Source organism: Periplaneta americana, chromosome 8 (assembly GCF_040183065.1).
Source record: "Periplaneta americana isolate PAMFEO1 chromosome 8, P.americana_PAMFEO1_priV1, whole genome shotgun sequence".
Taxonomy (NCBI): domain Eukaryota; kingdom Metazoa; phylum Arthropoda; class Insecta; order Blattodea; family Blattidae; genus Periplaneta; species Periplaneta americana.
The window spans coordinates 111,803,693-111,829,364 of NC_091124.1; the positions used below are offsets into that span (position 1 = coordinate 111,803,693).

The 25,672-nt window shown below is 35.4% G+C and overlaps 1 protein-coding gene across 7 annotated transcripts in view; it reads right to left on the minus strand.

Annotated features, from left to right (window-relative positions):
* Positions 1-25,672, minus strand: part of LOC138704946 (protein transport protein Sec16A-like) — a 572,743-nt gene that overhangs the window by 197,785 nt on the left and 349,286 nt on the right. For 6 of the 7 annotated variants that reach the window (XR_011333490.1, XR_011333489.1, XM_069833405.1 and 3 more), the window contains one exon: positions 9,726-9,746. The exons of the other annotated variant lie outside the window; for it this stretch is intronic. Coding sequence is in view for 4 of the 6 variants with exons in the window: in XM_069833405.1 (XP_069689506.1) it covers positions 9,726-9,746 (21 nt within the window). In the remaining 2 variants the exon portion in view is untranslated. The remainder of the gene's footprint in view (positions 1-9,725; positions 9,747-25,672) is intronic. 7 annotated transcript variants of the gene reach the window in all.

The following is a 25,672-nucleotide window of genomic DNA, read 5'->3' on the forward strand; positions in this document are numbered from 1 at the left end:
GCTGTTTATTTCTGACATTACTTAAAATTTATAGTGATGTGTCTTATAAATTGGTCTAGAAACTGTCGCTATATGAGACTGCAAATTGAGCAAGATTATTTACACTAGTCCTGCCCACTAGGAGCATTCAGCGAGAGACGGGGCAATGCACCAAGCTAAAACACCACATATCAGACACGGCTACTAGGTCAGGTGGTAAAGGGGATGTGGATTTCATCAAGTTGTGCAGTGGAAGCATACGAATAATCAATGCTGGGTTTTAAATAATATAACATATAATTAATTAAATGTGTAAAAGAATACAAGTACATACAATGAGATTAACTGACATGAAAGAACAAAGAATTGATAATGGAAAATATGTAATAATATTAAACTAAATGAAATAATAAAAAATGGAAATAATGGCCGATAATCAGTACAATATACTCTATTATATTACTGCAGGCTCAATGCCATATTCAGTCTTAACTCGGCTACCAATAAAAATTATAAACACACATCTGTACAATATTAAACTATTCCAAGTTAATATTAGAAGATTCAATATTCCGAAATTAAAGGACGAGGAAACTCAGCAACATTATCAGGTCGAAATTTCAAATAGGTTTACCGTTTTAGCAAGTTCCGACGAAGTTGAGAAAGAGTTAGATGTTAATAGCGTGTGGGAAAATATCCGAGATAATATCAAAATTTCAGCTGAACAGAGCATAGGTTATTATGAAACTAAGAAAAAGAAACCGTGGCTTGATGAAGATTGTTTCATGTAGTAGAAAGAAGGAAACAGGCAAAATTGAAATTCTTACAGGATCCAGTTGAGGCAAATAGAGATAATTATTTCAATAAAGGACAGCAAGAAAATCGTACACTTAGCAATAAAAAGAGAGATTACTTGAAGGAAAAACTGAATGAGGTAGAAACAAATAGTAAAAATAAAAACATTAGAGATTTATATAACGGCATAAAGGAATTCAAGAATGGATATCAGGCAAGGGTAAACGTGATCAAGAATGAGAATGGTGATTTGTTTGCAGACTCTCATTCAATCTTGAACAGATGCAAAACTATTTTGGGCAACTACTAAATATACATAGGCCAAATAGAAATGATCAGGACGAAATTGAAATACAAACTGCTGAGCCATTTATACCCGAACCCACACTTTCAGAAGTCGGAATTGCGATAGAAAATCTGCAAAATTATAAGTCTCCAGGTATCGATCAAATTCCAGCAGAATTAACAGAACAGGGTGGAAGCACATTATCTAGCGAAATTTATAAGCTTGTACTTGCTATTTGGGGAAAGAAAATTGTTCCAGAACAATGGAAGGAGTCCATAATCGTACCTATCTTTAAGAAGGAGGACAAGACTAACTGTAGTAACTTTCGAGGAATATCACTTTTGTTGACGTCATACAAAATTTTGTCCAATATTCTTTTGAGAAGATTAACTCCATATGTAGATGAAATTATTGGGGATCATCAGTGTGGTATTAGACGTAATAGATCAACTATTGATCAGATATTTTGTATTCGACAGATAATGAAGAAAAAATGGGAGTATAAGGGTACAGTGCATCAGTTATTCATAGATTTCAAAAAGGCATATGACTCGGTTAAGAGAGGAATTTTATATGATATTCTTATTGAATTTGGTATTCCCAAGAAACTAGTTCGATTAATTAAAATGTGTCTCAGTGAAACATACAGCAGAGTCCGTATAGGTCAGTTTCTGTCAGATGCGTTTCCAATTCACTGTGGGCTAAAGCAAGGAGATGCACTATCACCTTTACTTTTTAACTTTGCTCTAGAATATGCCATTAGAAAAGTCCAGGATAACAGAGAGGGTGTGGAATTAAACAGGTTACATCAGCTGCTTGTCTATGCAGATGACGTGAATATGTTAGGAGAAAATCCACAAACGATTAGGGAAAATATGGGAATTTTACTTGAAGCAAGTAAAGAAATAGGTTTGGAAGTAAATCCCGAAAAGACAAAGTATATGATTATGTCTCCTGACGAGAATATTGTACGAAATGGAAATATAAATATTGGAAATTTTATCCTTTGAAGAGGTGGAAAAATTCATATACCTGGGAGCAACAGTAACAAATATCAGTGATACTCGGGAGGAAATTAAACACAGAATAAACATGGGAAATGCCTGTTATTATTCGGTTGAGAAGCTTTTATCATCCAGTCTGCTGTCAAAAAATCTGAAAGTTAGAATTTATAAAACAGTTATATTATTGGTTGTTCTTTATGGTTGTGAGACTTGGACTCTCACTTGGAGAGAGGAATATAGGTTAAGGGTGTTTGAGAATAAGGTGCTTAGGAAAATATTTGGGGCTAAGAGGTATGAAGTTACAGGAGAATGGAGAAAGTTACACAACACAGAACTGCACGCATTGTATTCTTCACCTGACATAATTAGGAACATTAATTCCACATGTTTGAGATGGGCAGGGCATATAGCACATATGGGCGAATCCAGAAATGCATATAGAGTGTTAGTTGGGAGGCCGGAGGGAAAAAGGCCTTTGGAGAGGCAGAGACGTAGATGGGAAGATAATATTAAAATGGATTTGAGGGAGGTGGGATATGATGATAGAGACTGGATTAATCTTGCTCAGGATAGGGACCAATGGCGGGCTTATGTGAGGGCAGTAATGAACCTCCGGGTTCCTTAAAAGTCAGTAAGTAAGTAAGTAAGTAAGTAACGAATTTAAACGTAATTATTGAAACATGACACACCTTGAGTTTCCTTAGCGAGCCATTTAATTCTTTCCTGTTTTTCCTGTGCTTCTTTGTGCCTTCAATAATCGAAAAACGCAACTCAGTGTTGAAGAGAAGTCCACATCCTTCATACGTTACAGCAATATGAGTTTTCAAGAGTGAAAATGTTCATATAGCTTGCCCAAATACAAGCTTGTAAAACAGAAAGTAATTATTAATGCAAACACGATCACAATAATTTATATTTGTTAATTTTTTTTTCCTTCTCCTTTCGTGGAACTTAATATACTATAATATTCATTTTGCATATTAATATTCTCATATAATTTTATATCATTAAAAATGAACATTTCAAAATCTGAAATACCAAGTAAAAGTAAACCTCCAAACAAAGATATCTCCTTTCAAAGCTCTGAAATCACCTGCGAGTAACAAGAAGTGTTTGCTGATGCAGCATCTAATGAAGAATACTGCATATAATGGAATGAAACTGGTGCTGGAAGAGAACGGAATGAGATAGCTTCTTGCTTACTGCCATGGGCTCAATTCCATTTGAAATAGAAAACTAAGGTATTAACCATTTGGTCAGACAAATACACAGACCAAAATCGAAATGTGCAAGTAACACTAATTTACATCTGGTTTCTTTCACTGCTTCCAAATCTTACGGAGATGAATCACAAAAACCTTGTGAAATGTCATACTAACATGGAAGTCGATAACATCCATTCAGTTATGGAACAAACAAAAATTATCGAAATTTCTAATTTGGAATAGTTGTTCCTCGTGACTTGGCTCAATTTATCCAAATGTGCCAAGTATACGAAACCTTGACAGTCCATGAAATGCAAACTGAAGATTTAAAAGATTTTTCGTCCCTAATGATTATTCTTCCCATTTGTTCAGCATAAAACATCTAGTAATGGTGAGATGTTCCAAATACCGAAGATAGTATGATGTAAGTCTCTCCTTCAAAACCTGGAATTCTGTCTACAAGACATCTTTTTCCACTCATTAAGAGGCTGATATATCACTGTAGAATTTCTCTCCAGCCATCAGAAGAAATTCCGCTCATTCGCACTAAAGACAAACCCATCAGCTATGCAAAATATGCGAACCTGACTAAATGGATTCTAGAATGGTATGCTAACTTTACAGAGCTATTTCACATGATGTAAGAGGAAAGTGAATATCTCCCAGCTGAGTAATTCCATTGTTAGTTTGTACAGAGTCAGGCTCATAATTTTTGTTTTCAATTTTTCGTATTGTATTCATGATTACTTAATATGTTTTTCTCGACAATGATTTATTTTGTCTATCAATCTGTGCAGCCAACTTTTATATAGTATGTACTACCTATTTGTTGGACTGAATAAATACATTTTGAAGTGTCAGAGACTTTATATTGCCCAGAAAATCAAACAGAAAACTGAACACTCCAAAAAGAAATTTGTGGAAAAGGGGAGTATGTCCACTTTTTGCTTCTTAAATAACTAATTTTGGAGGTAATTTTTAAATAAATTTGTTTCATAATTACACCTACACAGAGATACTAAGGGCCTAAATAACATACTGATGGCTAAAGAAGTGATACCTCGTATCTGTGAATTTGCAGGCGAAACAGAAAACAGTTTTAAAAATTAATTTCTCTCAAAATAGACTAACTTTTTATATATGTTTCTGCTTTGCAAAGTTCTTCTATTTGACGACAAAATATTTGCTAACTGTCCAATTTTATGAACGCAATAATAACGTAGTTCATCTAAATAATAATGTAATTATACTAAATGGACATTTTCGCAGATACGAAGTATCACTTCTTAGCCATTGACATCTAAAAATCACAGTCCTAAGTTATACAAGGTGCGGCAGAGGAATCAGACAATTTTCAAACGGAAATAACTCAGTAGTTATGTCTATTAGAACAAATCTATTACTGTCAAAAAAAAAACTGGCTATGTATGCCATTTTTTTAAATACATTTAATTTGTCTTGAAAATTATGTCCTTCAAATGGTGCCCGTCTCTCTCTATGCACTCTCTCCCTGAAGTTGCATGTCGCTCTTTCCAAGATTTCGCCATCAATGTTGGCAATTTCCTGGGCAATGGCAATTTTCAGGTCATCAGTTGTTTGATGCCTGTTTACATACACTTTGGACTTCAGGTAATCCCACAGAAAGTAGTCACTGACAGTAAGCTCAGGCAAGCGGGGAGGCCAGGGAATGTCACCACACTGAGAAATGATGTGCCCTAGAAACATGTGGCGCAGAACTGTCATTGAATTTTCTGCCATATGAGCCATGGCACCATCTTGCTGAAACCATACAATTTGTCTATCAATCCCATGTAGATGCCTACGCAGTTCTGGTTGAAGAAATGCCCTCAGCATTTCGACGTAGTGTTCACTATTCACTGTCACAGTGTTCCCATTCTCCTTTAAAAAAAAAAAAAAAAAAAAAAAAAAACACGGGCCTATGATGCAGTATCTAGACACAGCACACCAAACTGTAACCTTTGCACAGTGAAACGGATGCTCGTGTAGTTCGTTAGGATTTTCAAGGGCCCAGTATCTAAAGTTCTGCTTAGAAACATAACCCTTTAAATCGAAATTTGCCTTATCACTCATGAACGTAACAACTCCGTCAGCCATTCTCTCGGCGAATGTCCTGCACTGGACACAATAATAAAATAATCTGTGGCATTATAGCTGCTTTGTGTAACCAGATTTCGCTACCTATCATAGCTCCCCAAGTGCATCACGATGCTGGGTAGGCACCAGTCCCATACACTGGCCGAAATTTCATGAGAAAATTTCTTCCCTCATGAGGACTCGAACCAGCGTGCATTCCGTAACGTGAGTCTTAGGCAGGATGCCTTAGACCACGACACCATGGCACGGGACCTTACGTTGGACATAGTCTCCCTCATTCAATTGCTGAACAATCATAAGTTTATATGGATGAAACTTAAGATCTGAATGCAATATTCGGCGCACAGAACATTCTGAAAGTCGCAGTGCTATAGCCTACTGTCTAGCTGATCAATGTGAATTCCTCGTAACAGCCACTCTCACTTGCTCAATGTTATCTGACGTTCGTACACTTTGAACGTGTCCTGATGGTTTCTTCTTGCAAGCTGATGCTGATAATCGAAAGTTTTGTACCCATCTCAATATGGTATTGCAAGCAGGAATGACTCCATTGCGGCAAACATTAAATTGGAGATGAAAGGCACGCTGAGTTTTCACAACTGAATCACCATTCTTGAAAAATGTCTCGATAACGAAAGCATGATGCTCTGAGCTCCATACTTCCATGATTACACAAAATGGCACCAAAAATGCTAACGAAAGATGGTTGATCGATATATACAATCATATGACTTAATCTTGTACTGTTGTAAGGATTCTGCAAAACGTGATTTACTACTTGCTCAACCATTGCTCCATCTTGTACAGGGCATTCCCATTCTGTAAGATTCTTTGAAAATACCAGTGTGCACCAATTGCAGCATCACTCTTCTAAACATGTCACTTGAGAGTATGTCCTGTAGTATAGACATCTCACCTGTATTGTGTTCTTTCTCTCCTCTCCATACATCACAAGAATATCTACACAGGTACTCTTCATTCATAACATTATCTTGAATCTAAGTCTCACCTATATGTTTCACCACATTGTCAGCAGTACTTACTTTTGTATCATAACCGAAACTTCTGGAAGCCACTCATTTTACTACAAAGAACACATGAAAAACAATCTTTTGTGATGGCTAAAAATAACGAGTTATGGAGCTCTTTAGATGCTTCTCACGAGTCAATAGTCGTACATATAGAATTACCTCCATTTATGACACATGTACTAACTCGACAAGGACAGAATTGCATTTACAGCATTGCCTGTGAATATATGGGATTATATAACTTCAAAACAACTAAAGCAGTGGTAGGTATTTCTTGACTCACGAATCAACCCCTTAATACACAAGCAGGGAGGAAGGGTGAAATATATGATGTAATCTTTGCTGACCACTAAACTAGAGGCAAAAGATATACTCGGCATATAAGAACTTCAGATAAAGAATTTCTTCATATATTTTTTTCTCACGCACAATTTTTGAGACAAGTGCTGTGAGGAAAGAAATTTATATTATATAATATTATATATAGGCAGTATGTGGATACTAAGGCCGTCAACAGACAACTATGAATGAATGGACAATAGGCATCCTCCATATATATATATATCCAAACTGAACCAACTTTAATACTTTAATTAGGTAATCTAATTATAAAATATACCTGTGATTATCTATTCTGAAACATGAATTATAATTTTTATAGTTCGTATGACTCAGAAATATTCAAATTAGAGTGCCAATGCCAACTTTCTGAACTGGATAGATACTGCCGAACAAGACATACATATAAGAAAACATCCAACTGAATAAAAATAACGTATAATGGAAGTTTCACTTTAAACATTCCTGGTTTTATGAAATACAAAATATCACAAAAGGGCTTCTGTACTTGTGTGTGATACTATTTCTTATTACTGAAATATATCCAAATTGTTATTTTACATCTGTTTATAATGGGTAGAAAGTGATGATAATACATGACTTGTAAGAAACAAATTTGAAACTCTAGCTGACTGATTAGTTATTTCCAAGTTCAAACAAAATATCCACATTATTATCCATCTTGCATGCTTCGAACATGGGTCAGAAATTTATGTATAAAATTAAATCAAAATACCCCTCATTTCTCATGAAAAACAAAAACTGAATAGACTACAGTGGACTACAGTGGACTTTATGTTGTCAGCAAACAGCTGGATACATTAAGAAGACTGACTGACTGACTAAATAATGCAGTCTTTCACATCTATTTCTTCCAATATACGAGTAAATGCGCGAAAAAAGTAACAATTATGCAGACTTTTCCAATATATAACTGCAAAGTATATAATTCCAAATTTGTGCGACATTCTCTCGCAAGCATGCTATATATTTACAACGTTTCTATGATCCTTACAGACAACTGTATGGAAACTTAAAAAAAGCATTTACTTATAAAATCAGTCAAGTTATAATCTATACAGAAAGACAAATAGTGCAAAGAAAATATTTATATCCTACAACAGATACATACAGTAATAAAGAATATGGTGAAACTACAGTCACAAATAGTAATACTACATCATGCAGATCTAAAATACTCATACTAGAAAAAATTCAAGTTTTATGTTCATACCCAAAAGAGGAATTTTCCATAAACATTCTCAAGCAGAGTTCACAATATCAGTATCACTAATCGCTGGTGACTCCAGAATGAAGAGATGACTTCTTTTATAATGAATCACAACTATTATTTTCATTTCTTCTATATAGCACAGTACTTCTTTGTACTTGACGAGACATAATCTATTTTGTTACAGCTTGGAATACTTAACTTGTGAAGACCATGGCCTCAAAGCAATGGACAATAATTTAAGAGCACATTCTTGGTATAAAGTTCTGTTACTGCATAGTATATATTTTTTGCATGCTACACTTTATTGTATTCAGATTCTTGAACTACTTTTTATAATGAATTCACTGTTACGGAAATTCTTGGGGCACAATCAAAATACTCTCGACAGAGGTAACCAAATGCCCAACTGCTCTGATTCTTGAACGATGTGTTTAACTAGATAAAAACTACACTATCACTTTGCCTGCAACTATGGTGGACATTTTAAACTCAACTTTTCGAAATTTCTTTTCCCACATCTTGTGATGAATTTTGATATGGACACTTCTGAAAAATAGTCCTGTTTCTTCTAATAATATTTCGGCCATCCATTTCAGATTTAGATATTCTTGATGCACTTAGACTATTTTCCATGGAGTTTAAGCATGGAGCATCTATGTCATATGTCAGGGGAGAAACATATTTATCCATATAGCTCACTGTTTCTTCTATATTTCTGTCCAATGGTACATCTATAGGATATGTGCCTCCAAAAACAAGAGGTTTACTTCCACCAATAAACATAATTCTTTCTGTACGATTCATATGACCAAACAAACTCTGTTTCAAGTTTAGAAATAATTTTCCACTTCGTGAATTACTCCATGCATCTACTGTATCACAAATTATATCCGATTTTTTATGACCACAGCCGAAATTCCACAATTTTTTGTTCAGTGTAAGAGAAGCTGCTGGACTTGAAGAAGAGAAAGACTGAGCACGACTTCCTGAGGCTGGAAGATGAATGTTATTAGTTTCAGAGGGAGCAAGACTATTGAACTTTCTTCCATTATTTGTATAATATGGTACATTCAAATTTTCTGGTGCTGTTAGAAAAGTAGTATCTTTCACACATGTGTAAGATGATACACTTTGTTTTAGGTGTGAAGGAGTAATGAATTTATTAACACTAGCTGATGTATCTGGTGAATTATTCTGAAGACTGTTAGATACTGGATCCTCCTTGTTCACACTTTCTAAACCATAACAAACAGAAGGAACATTAGAATTATTGTTCATAGTAGATACTGACACACTACTGTTATGACTTGCACATTTGCATTTCTTGAGAAGTGATTGTCTTCCAAGTGAATTACTAACAAATGGTTTAGTCAAATCTTCGTTATGAAAACCACAGTTCTTTTCAAAACTTGCAGCACTAGTACATTCCATTCTGGAGGGAATATCTTTCGAAAATTTTTGTTTCTGCTTCCCACTAATGCACTGCCTGGATATATTTACCACATTCTGCTGAACAATATTGGAATTCTTTAAAGGGGTCATACAACGGCTTTTCTGAGAAGTAATTAAATACTGCCGAACAGTGCTTGGGGACATTTTAGTTAAAGTGTTAGGAGTTACTATAGTTTCACAACAGCTGGGTGAGGGGAAAGATAACATTTCTTGAGAAGTACTTCTAATGACTGCTGTTAGTTGCTGCTCATTATTGGTTGGTGTTAAGTTTGATAGTGTACTTACAGGATCGGTCGCCACAGATTGCTAAGTGAGCCGCACCAATCAAGAAGAAAGTACACAACATAATGTTAATAATAATTACTATTATTATTATTATTAATATTACTGTGAACGAGGCTTTAATAAACTGTAATGTAAAATTAAAATTATATCGATTTCAGAAAAAAAAGCGACAAGCCTCACATCTTTGATAATACATATTAAGTATATTCAAGTAACAACATTGAAGAGCCAGACTGTAACAATTCACAAACTATTAAATTGACAATGAAAATTTCTGAAAGTTTTCTTCTTTCTCCTAATGACATATGTAATTAATGAAAATAGACAGCAATTAAAGATCAAAGTACCCTCATAAGACTATAGCAAAAGGTGCAATACTATTACGAAAATAACATACAGGAAATTCAACGAGCAAATCGTACACTTAGTATATAACATTATTGGCAGAATAGTGAATATAATGTTTTTAAATTATAGACTTGTAATACCTACAACAAAATGAACATTTGGAAATAATTTATGATACAACTCAAAACAGAATTGAAGTTAATAAAATGCACATGGATATCTGAAGCAAGGAAAGACAACGTCTGTGTGTCTGTGGCGGCCATAATTCATAAAAGTAATCTCTTACACTTCAAATTTTAACATATGAGCTTATTTAAGTTGCAGTGGCCAGTTTAACTCAAAATGTCAAAAGAGAAGCAAGCAAAATTAAAAATGTGTACATGCTATTTATCAAATACCTCCTACAGTGATTTTTGCGTTCAGTTGAGACTCTGCGTCTTAAGGGACTATCGCACAGCATTATTACACTGGGTATCAACTGGCTGACATGTCTAACAGTTGGAGTGCTCAATCCCAGAGCACTTTTTCGTTTTTTGTTTATTTACTTCATATTTGAAGGAATTTGTTTTCAAATGATGATGATGATGATGATAATAATAATAACCATAATAATAATAATAATAATAATAATAATAATAATGGTAATAAAATGATAAAGTACCTGCTTTTAAAGATAAAGTATCACGTAAGGACAGTAATCTTTGTTCTGTTGAATTATTATTATTATTATTATTATTATTATTATTATTATTATTATTATTATTATTATTATGATCATCATTATTGCTGTTACTTGCTGATCATAGTGTAAGTAGTTGTTAGATGATGGTGAAGCAGTGGTGGAATGAGCATCTCTAAAAAAACTCACTACAATGTAACAATGGTCGCTAAATGAGAAAATTCTTATCTCCATAAGATATTCAGATATTATTCCGAAACTTGGATACAACGCAAGTAGGGCTACATCTAAGAGATGAAATAATTAAGCAAAGCTATAATTTCGCTCCTTTACTTTCGAGCTAGATAATACTGTTCAGCTTACAAATGCACAGTGACTGCACTTCATATTTTAAAGACATTTTACCAGATTACCCCGCTGTTTACTCACACTAAACTTCTTCCATGGGAGAGTCCTGCAATGGTGACTCACCGACTCCCTGTTACCACTTGCTTCACGTTTGTAATCACTGACTGAAGAATTGTTGTTTGTTAACTTAATAATCAGTGATTCAATGCCATCCTACAATTCATCTGGTTTCCACACACTCTTCAATTTTGCAAACATGTCAAGAACAATATTGCTTCAATACTGTAAACCAGTGGTCATCAGTACAGTGCATTCTCATGCTAGCGTTTCTTACCTGCAGATAAGACATTGCACTGGCATGCATCCATGGCAGGTGGCAGGTATGCTTCCTCCCTCTCCCTTCTGCACAATGGTGCATATTGCGATACACTTGTTACCCTAGATCATATATAACCAGATTGGTCGACCTTCTAGGCTTTGATGGTAACAACTTTTGTCAGGTTTACTATGCTGCCATCTAATTGTTACATAAGGAGTCACGTCATAACTCCCATTTGAATTGCATTAGCGACTGTACTGCCATCTCGTGTTCATTTATGGAGGACAGGTGGCATTCCTAGCACAGTTGTTCTCTTCAAAGTGCTACCGTTTTAACAAAAGGGATAAGCACTCTGTTATATATGTGATCTGGGCCGTTACCCATTTCAGCGAGTACTAACAACCACTGCTGTAGACCAAATGCAGTGAAAGCAGCTTTTCTTTAAAACTGATCAATCAGACAGTGATACGAGATTAACCTGCAAACTTTCATGCTCCGTTTCTCTGCCACTATACTCTGTTCATTATTAGAATGGATTCCAACATTTTAGAAAACAAACTGTATCCATCTGCCAAAAAACAAGACCTATACACACAAGATCAAAAAAATGTAATGATATACTATATATATTTAGACTATGCACTACTCTTCTGATCACCAGCATGTGGTTAATGTTTACATTAGGACCCAAACTAAGAGTGGACATACTTTTGTACCGACTGAACTATTATCAATAACTCCGTGTATTTGGGAAGTTTTCTTTTTTTTTTTTTTCTGGAATGATAGCTTGCATTATTCATCAATAATTACAGTTCCTTTTTTTAAGTTTGGCAAGAGTTGCACTCAAAACCACTTCTGAAATCTTATAGTGTCCATTTCGTTCACAGATTCTCTGTAGTCTGGAGATGAGTCAATGTTTTTAACAGCATTTTGCACACTTCGACCAATGGGAATGTCATTCCCTTCGGACTTTTCTTCAAATCTCCAAAAATGTGAAAATCACATGGAGTAAGTCCGGGCTGTAAAGGATATAGTAGTATTTCTCAGTGAAACCTAAACTCGCCCTTGTTGATCTTGCAGTCTGAACTCGAGCATTATCGATGATGATGATGATGATGATAATAATAATAATAACAATGATAATAATAATTACAATGATGGTGTACCACTGAATAAGGATCTGGCTGATATCTACAGTCGCTCCAAAAAATTTGAGTGTTTAATATTTTCAAAGTATCTCTTGGGCACATCTGTGCATGCGTTATACCATCCCAATCAGTTCACATGATACGGAAAATAATATTATATTTAAAACCTTTTCCTCCATCCCTAACTTTATTACATTATTCTGGAGAACGAAATGATTGAATTTAATTGATAATCTTTAAATTAGCTCATATTAATCACATACAGGGCGTTTCTAAATTAGATCGACAAACTTTGAACAGATAGATAGCCTTCTTTCAAACAGTTTTTGTTAAGGGACCCATGGGCTGCGACACTTCCTTTCAGAGCAAGAGGGGCTTATGTCGTTACATGGTTCGATCGTACAGGAAGGGACTGAAGTAATTAGTTACGTGAAAAGTGAATAAACAAATCATTAATGTTACTGGCACAATTTATTGACCCAAACATACAGAAAAACACAAACAAAACAAACTGAATGAAAAGGAAAAACACGCACTTCAGTGTTAAATTAGCAGTATGGACCCATTGCTTTACTGTCTCAACACTACAACAAGTGCTGGAATATACATCCATTGACTTCCAGACAAGCATTGCATCGACGTGCCATACTTTGGTTATTAGAGGAGAAAAATTCGCTCCGGCACTGGGGATCGAACCCGGGTGCTCTAACCACTGAGCTACGCCGAAGTTCAATCCACAGCACCAGATCGAATCCCCTCCTCTAGTGTTTTTCTCTTTGTGGTCTTACTCCATGTTCGACATATATGTTGACATATTATATTAAGTCAACTGCCATTATACAAGGAGCACACTCAATTGAGTGACTTGATGGTCGGTATTCTACAGTATTATGCACTGTTGGGCAAAGAATCTAAGTAAAGATTAATTTTTGGTCCTACAGAATATATCTGTTATGGTAAGAATAGTTATTAGAGGAGAAAAATTCATTCCAGCGCCGGGGATCGAACCCAGGTCCTTGGTTCTACATACCAAGAGCTCTAACCACTGAGCTACGCCGAAGTTCAATCCACAGCACCGGATCGAATCACTCAATTGAGTGCGCTCCTTGTATAATGGCAGTTGACTTAATATATGTCAACATACTGTATATGTCGAACATGGAGTAAGGCCACAAAAGGAAAAACACTAGAGGATGAGATTCGATCTCGTGCTGTGGACTGAACTTCGGCGTAGGTCAGTGGTTAGAGCACTTGGTATGTAGAACCAAGGACCCAGGTTTGATCCCCGGTGCCAGAGCGAATTTTTCTCCTCTAATAACCATTGTTACCATAACAGATATATATTCTGTAGGACCAAAATTTAAACTTTACTTAGATTCTTCGCCCAACAGTGCATAATACTGTGAAATCCCGGCCATCAAGTCACTTAATTGAGTGTGCTCGTTGTATAATGGCAGTTGATTTGATATATGTCAACATATATGTCGAACATGGAGTAAGACCACAAAGGGAAAAACACTAGAGGAGAGGAATTCGATCTGGTGCTGTGGATTGAACTTCAGCGTAGCTTAGTGGTTAGAGCACTTGGTGCTGGAGTGAAATTTTCTCCTCTAATAACCATTGTTACCATAACAGATATATTCTGCAGGACCAAAAATTAATCTTTACTTAGTGCCATACTTTGTTGCACCCTTTCAAAGACGTGAGGCTTTTTTCTGATTTCAGCTGCTGCGCAGACAATGTGTGTTGCAAGATCTTCTTCAGAATCAACAGGAATTTCATAAACCACAGGTAATCAAATTGGTTTAATGCATGATACTGAGCTCAGGAAATAAACAAACCGGGTCAAAGAATGATACTTCACTGATGGAGTAAACAAACTACCCAGTAGCATTAAACCCCTCTTGCACTGAAATGAAGTGTCCTAGCTCTTAATGAAAAATGTTTGAAAAAAGGTTATCTGATTGAAAAGTTTGTCAGTCTAATTTAGAAATATCCTATATATTGAGACATACATGCAACACTTTTAATTAGGTATATGCATTAACATCTAGTAGTATGATACACAGCAGCTCTACTCTTAAATGTGAAAGCTTAGCATAGATGGTTAAGCCATAGAGAAAAAATCTGAAGATTGCAAGTTCAATTCCAGTCCATTACTTTTTTTCTTTTTGTTTAAGATAAATTTTCCATTTCATCTCATAATGGCATTTTTATTAATGTGTTTAAAGATAATATTTTGCGAAAAGTTAATTAATCATAATATTTAGTTCTTCAGTGTTTATTATGAAAAATGAGCAGATTTCCTTTGTGTGTCCTAATGGAATGTTTGAATAGCATTTAACAACAGTGAATTTATAATCTTATGTTGTTATAATTATTTGTAGCTAGATATCAGCAGAACTTTGTTTATGATCATTCATGAAAGGCAGAGCTCAAAGGAAGGTCAGCAGTTTTAGCTCTTGTGAGAGCAGGGTTTTCAGCAACAGAGGCCAGTCGGAGACATGGTGTGTTCCTACTTTTACAGTTAGGTGCCAAGCTTTATCGGTAAAGTGTTCAGGTAGCAAAGAGGCATTCTACAGGCTGCTTACACATCTCTAATAGGGAGCAAGATGAGGCCATCTTGGCAGCAGTTGAAGTGAACCCCTTTCAATCTGCTTTCAATCTGTGAGGACTTTGTCTTCATTTCCTGGTTTGGTTGATTCAGGGATGCGGGACTTAAAAACTACATCGCTGTTAAAAAGATCTATTTGACATATGCTCAAATATTTGATCACCTCGCTTATGCCACGGAAATGCTAAACTTCGTTTGGGGGAATGTAGTCTTCTCTGATGAGGTCACATTTTCGGACAGAGATGTGGGACAGCTTCATGTATAACGTACATTCAACACCAGGTATGAGCCTAAATACATTGCCACTACTCACAGAAGTGGCCGTTTTAGTATTCCTTGCTGGGGTTGGATGATATCTCACAGTTCCGGGATGCTACTGAGACTTCCGGGAACTTTCAATGCCTTCTGAGTCTTTGGTTGATTCCAGCCTTGATCTAAATTATCCAAAGGACAGTTTATTCACTTCCAGCAGGATAACCATCCAGTTCATACACCAATGATGGTTCAGCAGTGGTTTGATTGGCAGCAAAGGATCAAAGCAATACCTTGGTCTCCAAATTCTCTTGACCTGAATCCCGTTGAGAATACCTGGGATCTAATGGAGAAGACTCTTCGAAAATGCAGTTGTCGACCAACAACCAAGAATGAGCTTTGGTCGATGATACTCTAGCTTTGGGAGAAACTTGCTCTCAAAGAGAATTACTTCGAAGACCTCGCTGTTTCTATGGCCCATAGACTTCGAGAGGTCATACAGCAGCAAAGTCAAATCTTATTTGACATCTTATTAATCTTTGTTTCTTTGTCTTGAGTAGACGCGGAAATCACGTCTTTAGGCTAGCATTTAATTTTTCCCTCCCCTTGTTTTTTCTTTTCTTTCTTGTATAGTTCTAGACCCCATAGCCAAAAATTAAACTTATGAGTAAAGAATACTCATAATATTTATTATACACTCTTTGTATGATATCGTCCACATCTCTCATAATGTGGAATGAGTTAAATTAAAAAAAAAAGTTATTAGAAGGAACTAAATCTATGCCAGTCTCCAACTGTCACTCATCAATTCCAATCAGTACTGTACCTCTAACCACGTAACTATCATGCAGCTCTCAGACTTGTACGTTCTCTTTCTTCCATATTCGAATATCAATCAGGTTAACATGTTAACTTTGCCTGAAATACAGAAAACGTGCTCGTGTGAACGAAGTATTGGGAATGCGTACATATGTCATCAAGAGTGCACTCAATCTTTTTTGGAGCAGTTGACATCTATTATCAGGCAGTATATCTCACCTAACGATATGTTTTACAGGAAGAACAAATTGTTTGTCTACATCTGAAATCTGATTAGTGTAGTATATAGTGGTCGGCGATGTATGCAATGGAGGGGGCAGGGGAGAACTATCATGGAGTTGGACAGTGTAAATGTTTTAGCCTCAGTCATCCAGAAGTCTCCTCATTGGATATTCTTGGTTTCTTCTACACTGTACCCATGTCCTGTCTCCTTATATGTTCAATTCAGTTATTTTTGTATTATAATTTTTCCAATATGGATTCGGTTTTTAGTGGTTTGTGAATGTCTTCATTATGTTTATGATTCTGCCATATGTATTTAATCATTTTCCTTGAAAAATCACTTCTGCTACTATGATTCTTGATTTGTCTCGTTGGTTCAAAGTCCAGATTTCTCATAGTACAGATATTTAAAATATTTATGTGTTGTATAATTTTGTTATATATAATCATTTTAGATCTGATGGCAGCTTGTCCTCGAAATGCCATGGTTTTGGATTTATCTACAAATTCTCTTACATTTCCCATGAGAAAAATCAAATGAGAATCTAAGTCCGAAATGACTGAGAATTGTATTCAGAAGGTTCCTGGCTTGAATACCGGACTTGGATTTGATTTCCACATTCTATACCAGGGATGGCGAACCTATATGTGAACATGATTTTGGAAGCATGCCACATGAACAATTTTTATATACGTCTTGTATTGTAAATAAATAGGCTGAAAATCTAGACTAGCTTCTAGTTCCACTCGGACGTGCAGTATGGCAACACTGCAACACTGATAGGTACGGAAGTCTTGTGGCAACAGTGACAGGTGCGGCCGGAAAGCCCTTCGCTTGTTCACTCACTCACTCACTCAGTCAGTCAGTCAGTCAGTCAGTCAGTCAGTCAGTCAGTCAGTCAGTCAGTCAGGTCAGGTCAGGTCAGGTCAGTGAAGTTTGATTTGTGTGTGTCAGTCAGTTCATTTTTGTGTGTAACTGTGCACTGAACATTGTTTTCTGGTGGCTTTGTGTATAGACCTTGCAAGCCGAAAAAAAAAACAAAAGAAATTTTAACAAAAACAGTGGCCGGAATTTTCAAGAACAGTGGACAACGGAGTTTGGAGTGATAGAAAGAAACAATAAACCTTTGTGTTACCTGTGTTCAGAGACAGTTCTATCCCGCACATTCAATGTAAAGCGTCATTTTGAGATTAATCATACAAATGCTTGTTCCATCCCAAATGAAGAAAGAAGAGAGTTCATTTCACAAAAAATCAAACAATACACAAAAGAATGCAGTTCTTTTGTATCATCTTGCAGGCCAAGAAATTATATCACTGCGGCTAGTTTCCATCTGCCTCACTGCATAGCACAGCATGGGAAATCACTTTCCGATGGTGAGTTCTTGAAGGAGGCTTTCTTATTGACGTCCGGCACATTATTTGAAGACTTTCTCAACAAACAAATAATTAAAAGAATTCAAGAATGCCAACCAGCAGAAATACTGTCGAGGATAGAATAATAAGAATTAGTGAATATGTTTTAGAGCAAGTGAAAGCTGGTTTGGATAATGCCCAGATATATTCAATATGTATTAATGAAAGCACAGCTCTGACCTTACAAGCAAGGTTAGCTGTTTTTGTTCGATTTCCTTATGGAAATGTAATAAGGGTAGAATTAATTAAATTGCTGAGCTTACTAACTACGACCACAGGGAAAGATATAATGAAAGAAGTGAAGCAAGAACTTGTATTAAAAATGGGGTTTGACTTACAGAAAATTGTGTCTGTGACGACAATTGATGCTGTCCCAAGTACATTGGATATACATAATAGGTTTGTGAAATTTCTTAAATAAGAAGTTCAACACCCTATTGTACACTTTCATTGTATTTACATCATGAAGTGCTATGTGTGAAAGTGAATGTGAAGTTATTTAAAAGTGTACTCTCAGTGGTAACTAAAATTGTGAACTTCATACCTGCACGTGCTCTAAATAGTCGCCAGTTCTCGAAGATGTTACACGAAGTGGAACTCAATATGGCGGACTTCTTATGTACAATAATGTTCGCTGGCTGAGTGATGGACAAGTATTCCAGAGGATTGTCGAGTTTTTGGACGAATTCGCTTCTCCATGACAGAAAAGCAGCAAGAATTCCCAGAACTCACAGAGCCTATCTGGCTGTGCGATTTAATGTTTTTCCGTGATTTTACAGCACTGTACAATGATGTGAATAAGGAACTGCAAGGAAAGGGACAGATAGATTGTTTGAGATCATAAAATCATTTCTGCGAAAACTTGTAGTATTCATCAGGAATGTTGAAACAAAGATATTTAAATACTTTCCTTCACTTAAAGACAACTTGAATAATTGATGTCAAATTTTGCTGATCAATTAACTTTTGAAAACAGTAAAAATATTTGTAAAAAGTATGTGGACGTCTTGCAAAATTCAAAACAAATAGTCTCAACACGATTTTCACAATTTCGAGATTTGGAGAAAACATTGCAGTTCATTTCAAAACCTCATATTGCACAGATGAGTGATCTTAAGGTGTCGTTTCTTGAATGGTTGGATATTGACCATTTAGAAATGGAGTTCATAGAATTTCATGAGAGCAGTACATGGATGGACAATTGCAGAAAATCGAGTGTGCTGTTGATGCTGATTACTCTCTCCAGAAGCTAGAGAACTTGATACTTAAACAGTGGAACAGCCTCCCACAAAAGTTTTCGGCCATGAAGAAACTTTCTACAGTGCTACTTACTTTGTTTGGTCATCATATGCCTGCAAGCAGCTGTTTTCTGCAATGAACTTTGTGAAGTCAACAGTTAGAAACTACCTTGGTTCAGACCTACGTGCATCTTGTGTGTTATTGAAGACAACAAGTTATGAACCTAACATAAATGACATAGCTACTAAGATTCAGCAACAAGTTTCACACTAAATGTGAGAACGGCATTTCACTTCGAGTCCATTGGCAATATTACTTTTTTGTTTCTTTATTTGTAATAATATTTAATAACGAAGTGTGTTAAATTCATTTTATGGGCTTATTATACGAGGGTAATCCAGGAAATAACCGTTTGGCTTTCATTAATCAAAAAAATATATTTTATTAACTAAAAACATGTCACTTACAAATTTGATGCTTAATTTCTCCACATAATCAACCCCGTTATTGAAGCATTTGTCACATCTCTCCACGAGCTTTAAAATTCCAGTGTTATAGTCATCTGCCGCTAGTCCTTCAAGCCAGTTGTTCACTGCATTCTTCAACTCGTCATCACTTCCAAAATGTTTCCTGCCCAGGAACTCTTTAAGCTTCGTGAAAAGATGAAAATTACTAGGAGCAAGGTCCGAATTATAGGGTGGGTGATCAAAAAGTTCCCATCGAAATTGTTCCAGCAAATCTTTGGTTGCAGCAGCAGTGTGAGAGCGGACATTGTTGTGAAGAAGCATGATACCGCAGGAAAGCATTTCATGCCTATATTTTGGATTTGGATTTTCTGGGTGGGAAACATTCTGGAAGTGATGACGAGTTGAAGAATGCAGTTAACAAATGGCTTAAAGGACTGGCGGCAGATAACTATAACACAAGAATTTTAAAGCCCATGGACAGATGTGACAAATGCTTCAATAACGGAGGTGATTATGTGGATAAACAAAGTAAGCTTCAAATTTGTAAGTGACATGTTTTTGGTTAATAAAATATATATTTTTTTTAATTAATTAAAGCCACACTGTCATTACTTCCTGGATTACCCTCGTATTTTTTACAAATTATGTTAGTGTTAGGTATTCTTAAAATGTATACATATATTTTGAAATGTAATTTTTGCAATAATTTGCAAAATAATATCACGGAACATGCAGTGAAATGTATTTACACGTAATAAATAAATAAATAAATAAATAAATAAATAAATAAATAAATAAATAAATAAATAAGTAAATAAATAAAATAAATAAATAACATATTATGAAACATACGAGTATTTGGGGAAGTAGGAAGTCAAAGGAGGGGGGGGGGGGGTTCGTGGCGATTTTTAAAGGAAAATAACAAGTGGCACACTAGACAATTCAAAATAATAAACTATATTTAAATTGGCACACTAGTCGGAAAAGGTTCACCATCCCTGTCCTATATTATAAATGTTTGAATGAAAATGGCAAGAGAAAGGAAGGAATAATTGAATGGGGTCAAATAGAAGTGATAATGATCTAATCAAATGATTCCTCAAAAAAATGACTGCTGTAACATATGACAAGAAAGAATAAAGAAGATAATTCTGGTAACATAGATACAATACAGCATTAATCCGATTAGAACTGTGTTGTTAATGACATGTAACCCATATGTTAAAAATATAAACACAGCCAGTGACGCAGAAAGCTTATGACAAAGAACACGTATTTTCATGGGTAGACCAACAAAAGCACTTGGAATAAAAGTAACTTCAATATTTTCCTGACAATTTTGCATTAGAAAGTTTCATCTACGAAAATTGTTCAGAGATGACATTTTGTGATGTAAAATTTTTGAGCCATTACACGTTCATCAACATTTAAATGATTAATAGATAGAGTCTGATTTTAATGTGTGAATTGTGGGACCAACACTCACAAGCTTTGAGATGCAACATTACGTTATATATTATCTCCTTGAAGCGAATATTTAATTTTATCATATTTACTAGTATTTTACATGTTAACAAGAAAAAAAGTGCCAAAAAAAGAAACACAAAAATTTCCGATTTTATCATTTCTTAAAAAAAGCAATTATTGCAGTTACCGAATTTCAACATTTATCAGGAAATTCCTTATACAATTTGCTATTTAATGGCGTATTTTATTATACCATGGGCCCAATTTTATTCTGTGTAGATTTGTCAACAGTATGCCACGTATATATCGTTATATGTATCATTATGCAGGACTAAGAGGAAAGACTGGAGAATGCTGAGTTTGAAGTGAAAGACCTGCCCTGCCCTAGGACATAAAACTACAAGTGAATGAATGAATGAATGAATGAATGAATGAATGAATGAATGAATGAATGAATATATCGTCGCTTAAGATACAAATGCTCGTATCCCACAAAATAAAAATTTTACAGGAGAATGAAAAAAACTGTTTTTGTAGCCATTAATTGCTACCGTAACTTACGTGGTATTGAAATTTCTGCTTTTCCGCAATTAATATTACAATGTTGTTTACGAGACTTTACAGGTAAATGCCCATCACTTAGACGAAATTCAACGGCACCAAAAACTCAATTTCGTAAATTTTGAGGCTCACACACACAGATATAATACATATTATATATTATAGGCATATATATATATACACACAGTATATATAATATTTACTCATGAGAAATCCATTTTCCATGAGAGTGCACAGTCTCAACTGATGTGAAAATACCAATAGTTCACTTTTCTGTTCCCAAACAAGGCACAGGTAATATGCAAAAAAAAAAAAAAAAAAAAAAAAAAAAAAAAAAAAAAAAAAAAAAAAAAAAAAAAAATGTATTTATTTAATGTGTGTTCACGCATGTGTGCATCAATTTCATAATCTGAGCCATATGAATCCTGTCTTTCAAGAATTTTGAGTGTTATAATATCCTGTCCATATTAATATAAGTGAATGTAAATCAAGTTATACGTATTACTTTCAAACATACATGCACAATGTAATGCAACATGGTGATAAAGAATAAAAAGACTAATTCAAAATAAAGAGAAGCACATTAATTAGTCACTTTAAAATTATTAATTAAATTCAAGCTTTGAAGTACAGAAGCATAAATTTCAATTTCATTTACAGTAGCAAAATGAAAGAATGGCAAAACATAACTGTACAGTAATAAAAAAGAATTCTGATTAAAAAGTTATATTAAAAAGGAAATTATTAGGATTATGATTACAAAAATGAAAGAGACATCCCTGCATAAAAACAGAAGTGTACGATTCTTTTAAATAAATTAAACATTTAAAATACAAAAACTCATTATTTTTTTGTTTACATTAAGGCATAAGATAAAACTGATCGCAGAATATACTTGAAACTTACAAAATTCCAATCACTCTAATAAATTCCATCAAAGAGCCATATAGTGAAACAAACACGAAAATTACACAAAGCAAAAGCACTCTTACCATGGTAAACAGAGAACTATGAAAGGCAATCGATTATCATCACTATTATTTGACATCTATATAGTTACTACTTACTGGCTTTTAAGGAACCCGGAGGTTCATTGCTGCCCTCACACAAGCCTGCCATTGGTCCCTATCCTCAGCAAGATTAATCCAGTCTCTATCATCATATCCCACCTCCCTCAAATCCATTTTAATATTATCTTTCCATCTACGTCTCAGCCTCCCCAAAGGTCTTTTTCCCTCCGGCCCCCCAACTAACACTCTATATGCATTTCTGGATTCACCCATACGTGCTACATGTCCTGCCCATCTCAAACGTCTGGATTTAATGTTCCTAATTATGTCAGGTGAAGAATACAATGCATGCAGTTCTGTATTGTGTAACTTTTTCCATTCTCCTGTAACTTCATCCCTCTTAGCCCCAAATATTTTCCTAAGCACCTTATTCTCGAACACCCTTAACCTATGTTCCTCTCTCCAAGTGAGAGTACAAGTTTCACAACCATAAAGAACAACCAGTAATATAACTGTTTTATAAATTCTAACTTTCAGATTTTTTGGCAGCAGACTGGATGATAAAAGCTTTGCAACAGAATACTAACAAGCATTTCCCATGTTTATTCTGTGTTTAATTTCCTCCTGAGTATCACTGATATTTGCTACTGTTGCTCCCAGGAATCTGAATTTTTCCACCTCTTCAAAAGATAAATTTCCAATTTTTATATTTCCATTTCGTACAATATTTTCATCACGAGACATAACCATATACTTTGTCTTTTCGGGATTTACTTCCAAACCTATTTCTTTACTTGCTTCAAGTAAAATTCCCGTATTTTCCCTATTCGTCTGTGGATTTTCTCCTAACATATTCACGTCATCTGCATAGACAAGCAGCTGATGTAACCCATTCAATTCCAAACCCTCTCTATAATCCTGGACTTTCCTAATGGCATACTCTAGAGCAAAGTTAAAAAGTAAAGGTGATAGTGCATCTCCTTGCTTTAGCCCACAGTGAGTTGGAAACGCATCTGACAGAAACTGACCTATACGGACTCTGCTGTATGTTTCATTGAGACACATTTTAATTAATCGAACTAGTTTCTTGGGAATACCAAATTCAATAAGAATATCATATAAAACTTCTCTCTTAACCGAGTTATATGCCTTTTTGAAATCTATGAATAACTGATGCACAATACCCTTATACTCCCAGTTTTTCTCCATTATTTGTCGGATACAAAATATCTGATCAATAGTTGATCTATTACGTCTAAAACCACACTGATGATCCCCAATAATTTCATCTACATATGGAGTTAATCTTCTCAAAAAAATATTGGACAAAATTTTGTACAACATCAACAAAAGTGATATTCGTCGAAAGTTACTTCAGTTAGTCTTGTCCCCCTTCTTAAAGATACGTACGATTATGGACTCCTTCCATTGTTCTGGCACAATTTCCTTTTCTCAAATAGCAAGCACAAACTTATAAATTTCGTTAGATAATTTGCTTCCACCCTCTGCTGGAATTTGATCGATACCTGGAGACTTGTACTTTGTCAGATTTTCTATCGCAATTTCGACTTCAGCAAGTGTGGGTTCGGGTATAAATGGCTCCGCAGTTTGTATTTCAATTTCGTCCCGATCATTTCTATTTGGCCTATGTATATTTAGTAGTTGCCCAAAATAGTTTTTCCATCTGTCTGCAAGCAAGTCACCATTCTCATCCATGATCATGTTTACCCTTGCCTGATATCCATTCTCATATACTCTTATATAAATCTCGAATGTTTTTATACTTACTATTTGTTTCTACCTCATTCAGTTTTTCCTTCAAGTAATCTCTCTTTTTATTTCTAAGTGTACAATTTGGTTCCCGTCTTTTATTGAAATAATTATCTGTATTCGCCTCAACTGGATCCTGTATTTCAATTTTGCCTGTTTCCTTCTTTCTACTACCATGCAACAATCATCAAACCACGGTTTCTTTTTCTTATTATAGATTTATTAGTTTGTCCTACAGAATAATATCTGTGATATTGACAATTAATATTTGAGGAGAAAAATTCGTTCCTTCGCCAGGGATCGAACACGGGTCGTTTGTTCTATGTACCAAGTGCTCTGACCACTGAGCTACGCCGAATTCAATCCACAGCACCGGACCGAATCCTCCTCCTTCAATGTTTCCCTTTGTGGCCTGACTCCAAGTTAGGCGTATATGTTGACGTGTATGTCCAATGTCAACTGCCATTATACTAGGAGTGCACTCAGCTGAGTGACTTGTTTGGCCAGGATTCCGCAGTTATGTGCATAGGAATCTTTACAAATATATGCACTGCAGCTATGAGAATATTATAGATTTATTAATTTGTCCTACAGAATAATATCTGTGATATTGACAATTAATATTTGAGTGCATATATTTGTACAGATTCCTGTCACATAACTGCGGAATCCTGGCCAAACAAGTCATTCAGCTGAGTGCGCTCCTAGTATAATGGCAGTTGACATTTGACATATACGTCAACATATACGCCTAACTTGGAATCAGGCCACAAAGGGAAACATTGAAGGAGGAGGATTCAGTCCGGTGCTGTGTATTGAATTCGGCATAGCTCAGTGGTCAGAGCACTTGGTACGTAGAACCAAGGACCCGGGTTCGATCCCCGGCGCCGGAACGAATTTTTCTCCTCAAATATTAATTGTCAATATCACAGATATTATTCTGTAGGACAAATTAATAAATCTATAATATTCTCATAGCTGCAGTGCATATATTTGTACAGATTCCTTTGCACATAACTGCGGAATCCCGGCCAAACAAGTCACTCAACTGAGTGCGCTCCTAGTATAATGGCAGTTGACATTGGACATATACGTCAACATATATACCTAACTTGGAGTCAGGCCACAAAGGGAAACATTGAAGGAGGAGGATTTGGTCTGGTGCTGTGGATTGAATTTGGCGTAGCTCAGTGGTCAGAGCGCTTGGTACGTAGAACCAAGGACCCGGGTTCGATCCCCGGTGCCGGAACGAATTTTTCTCCTCAAAT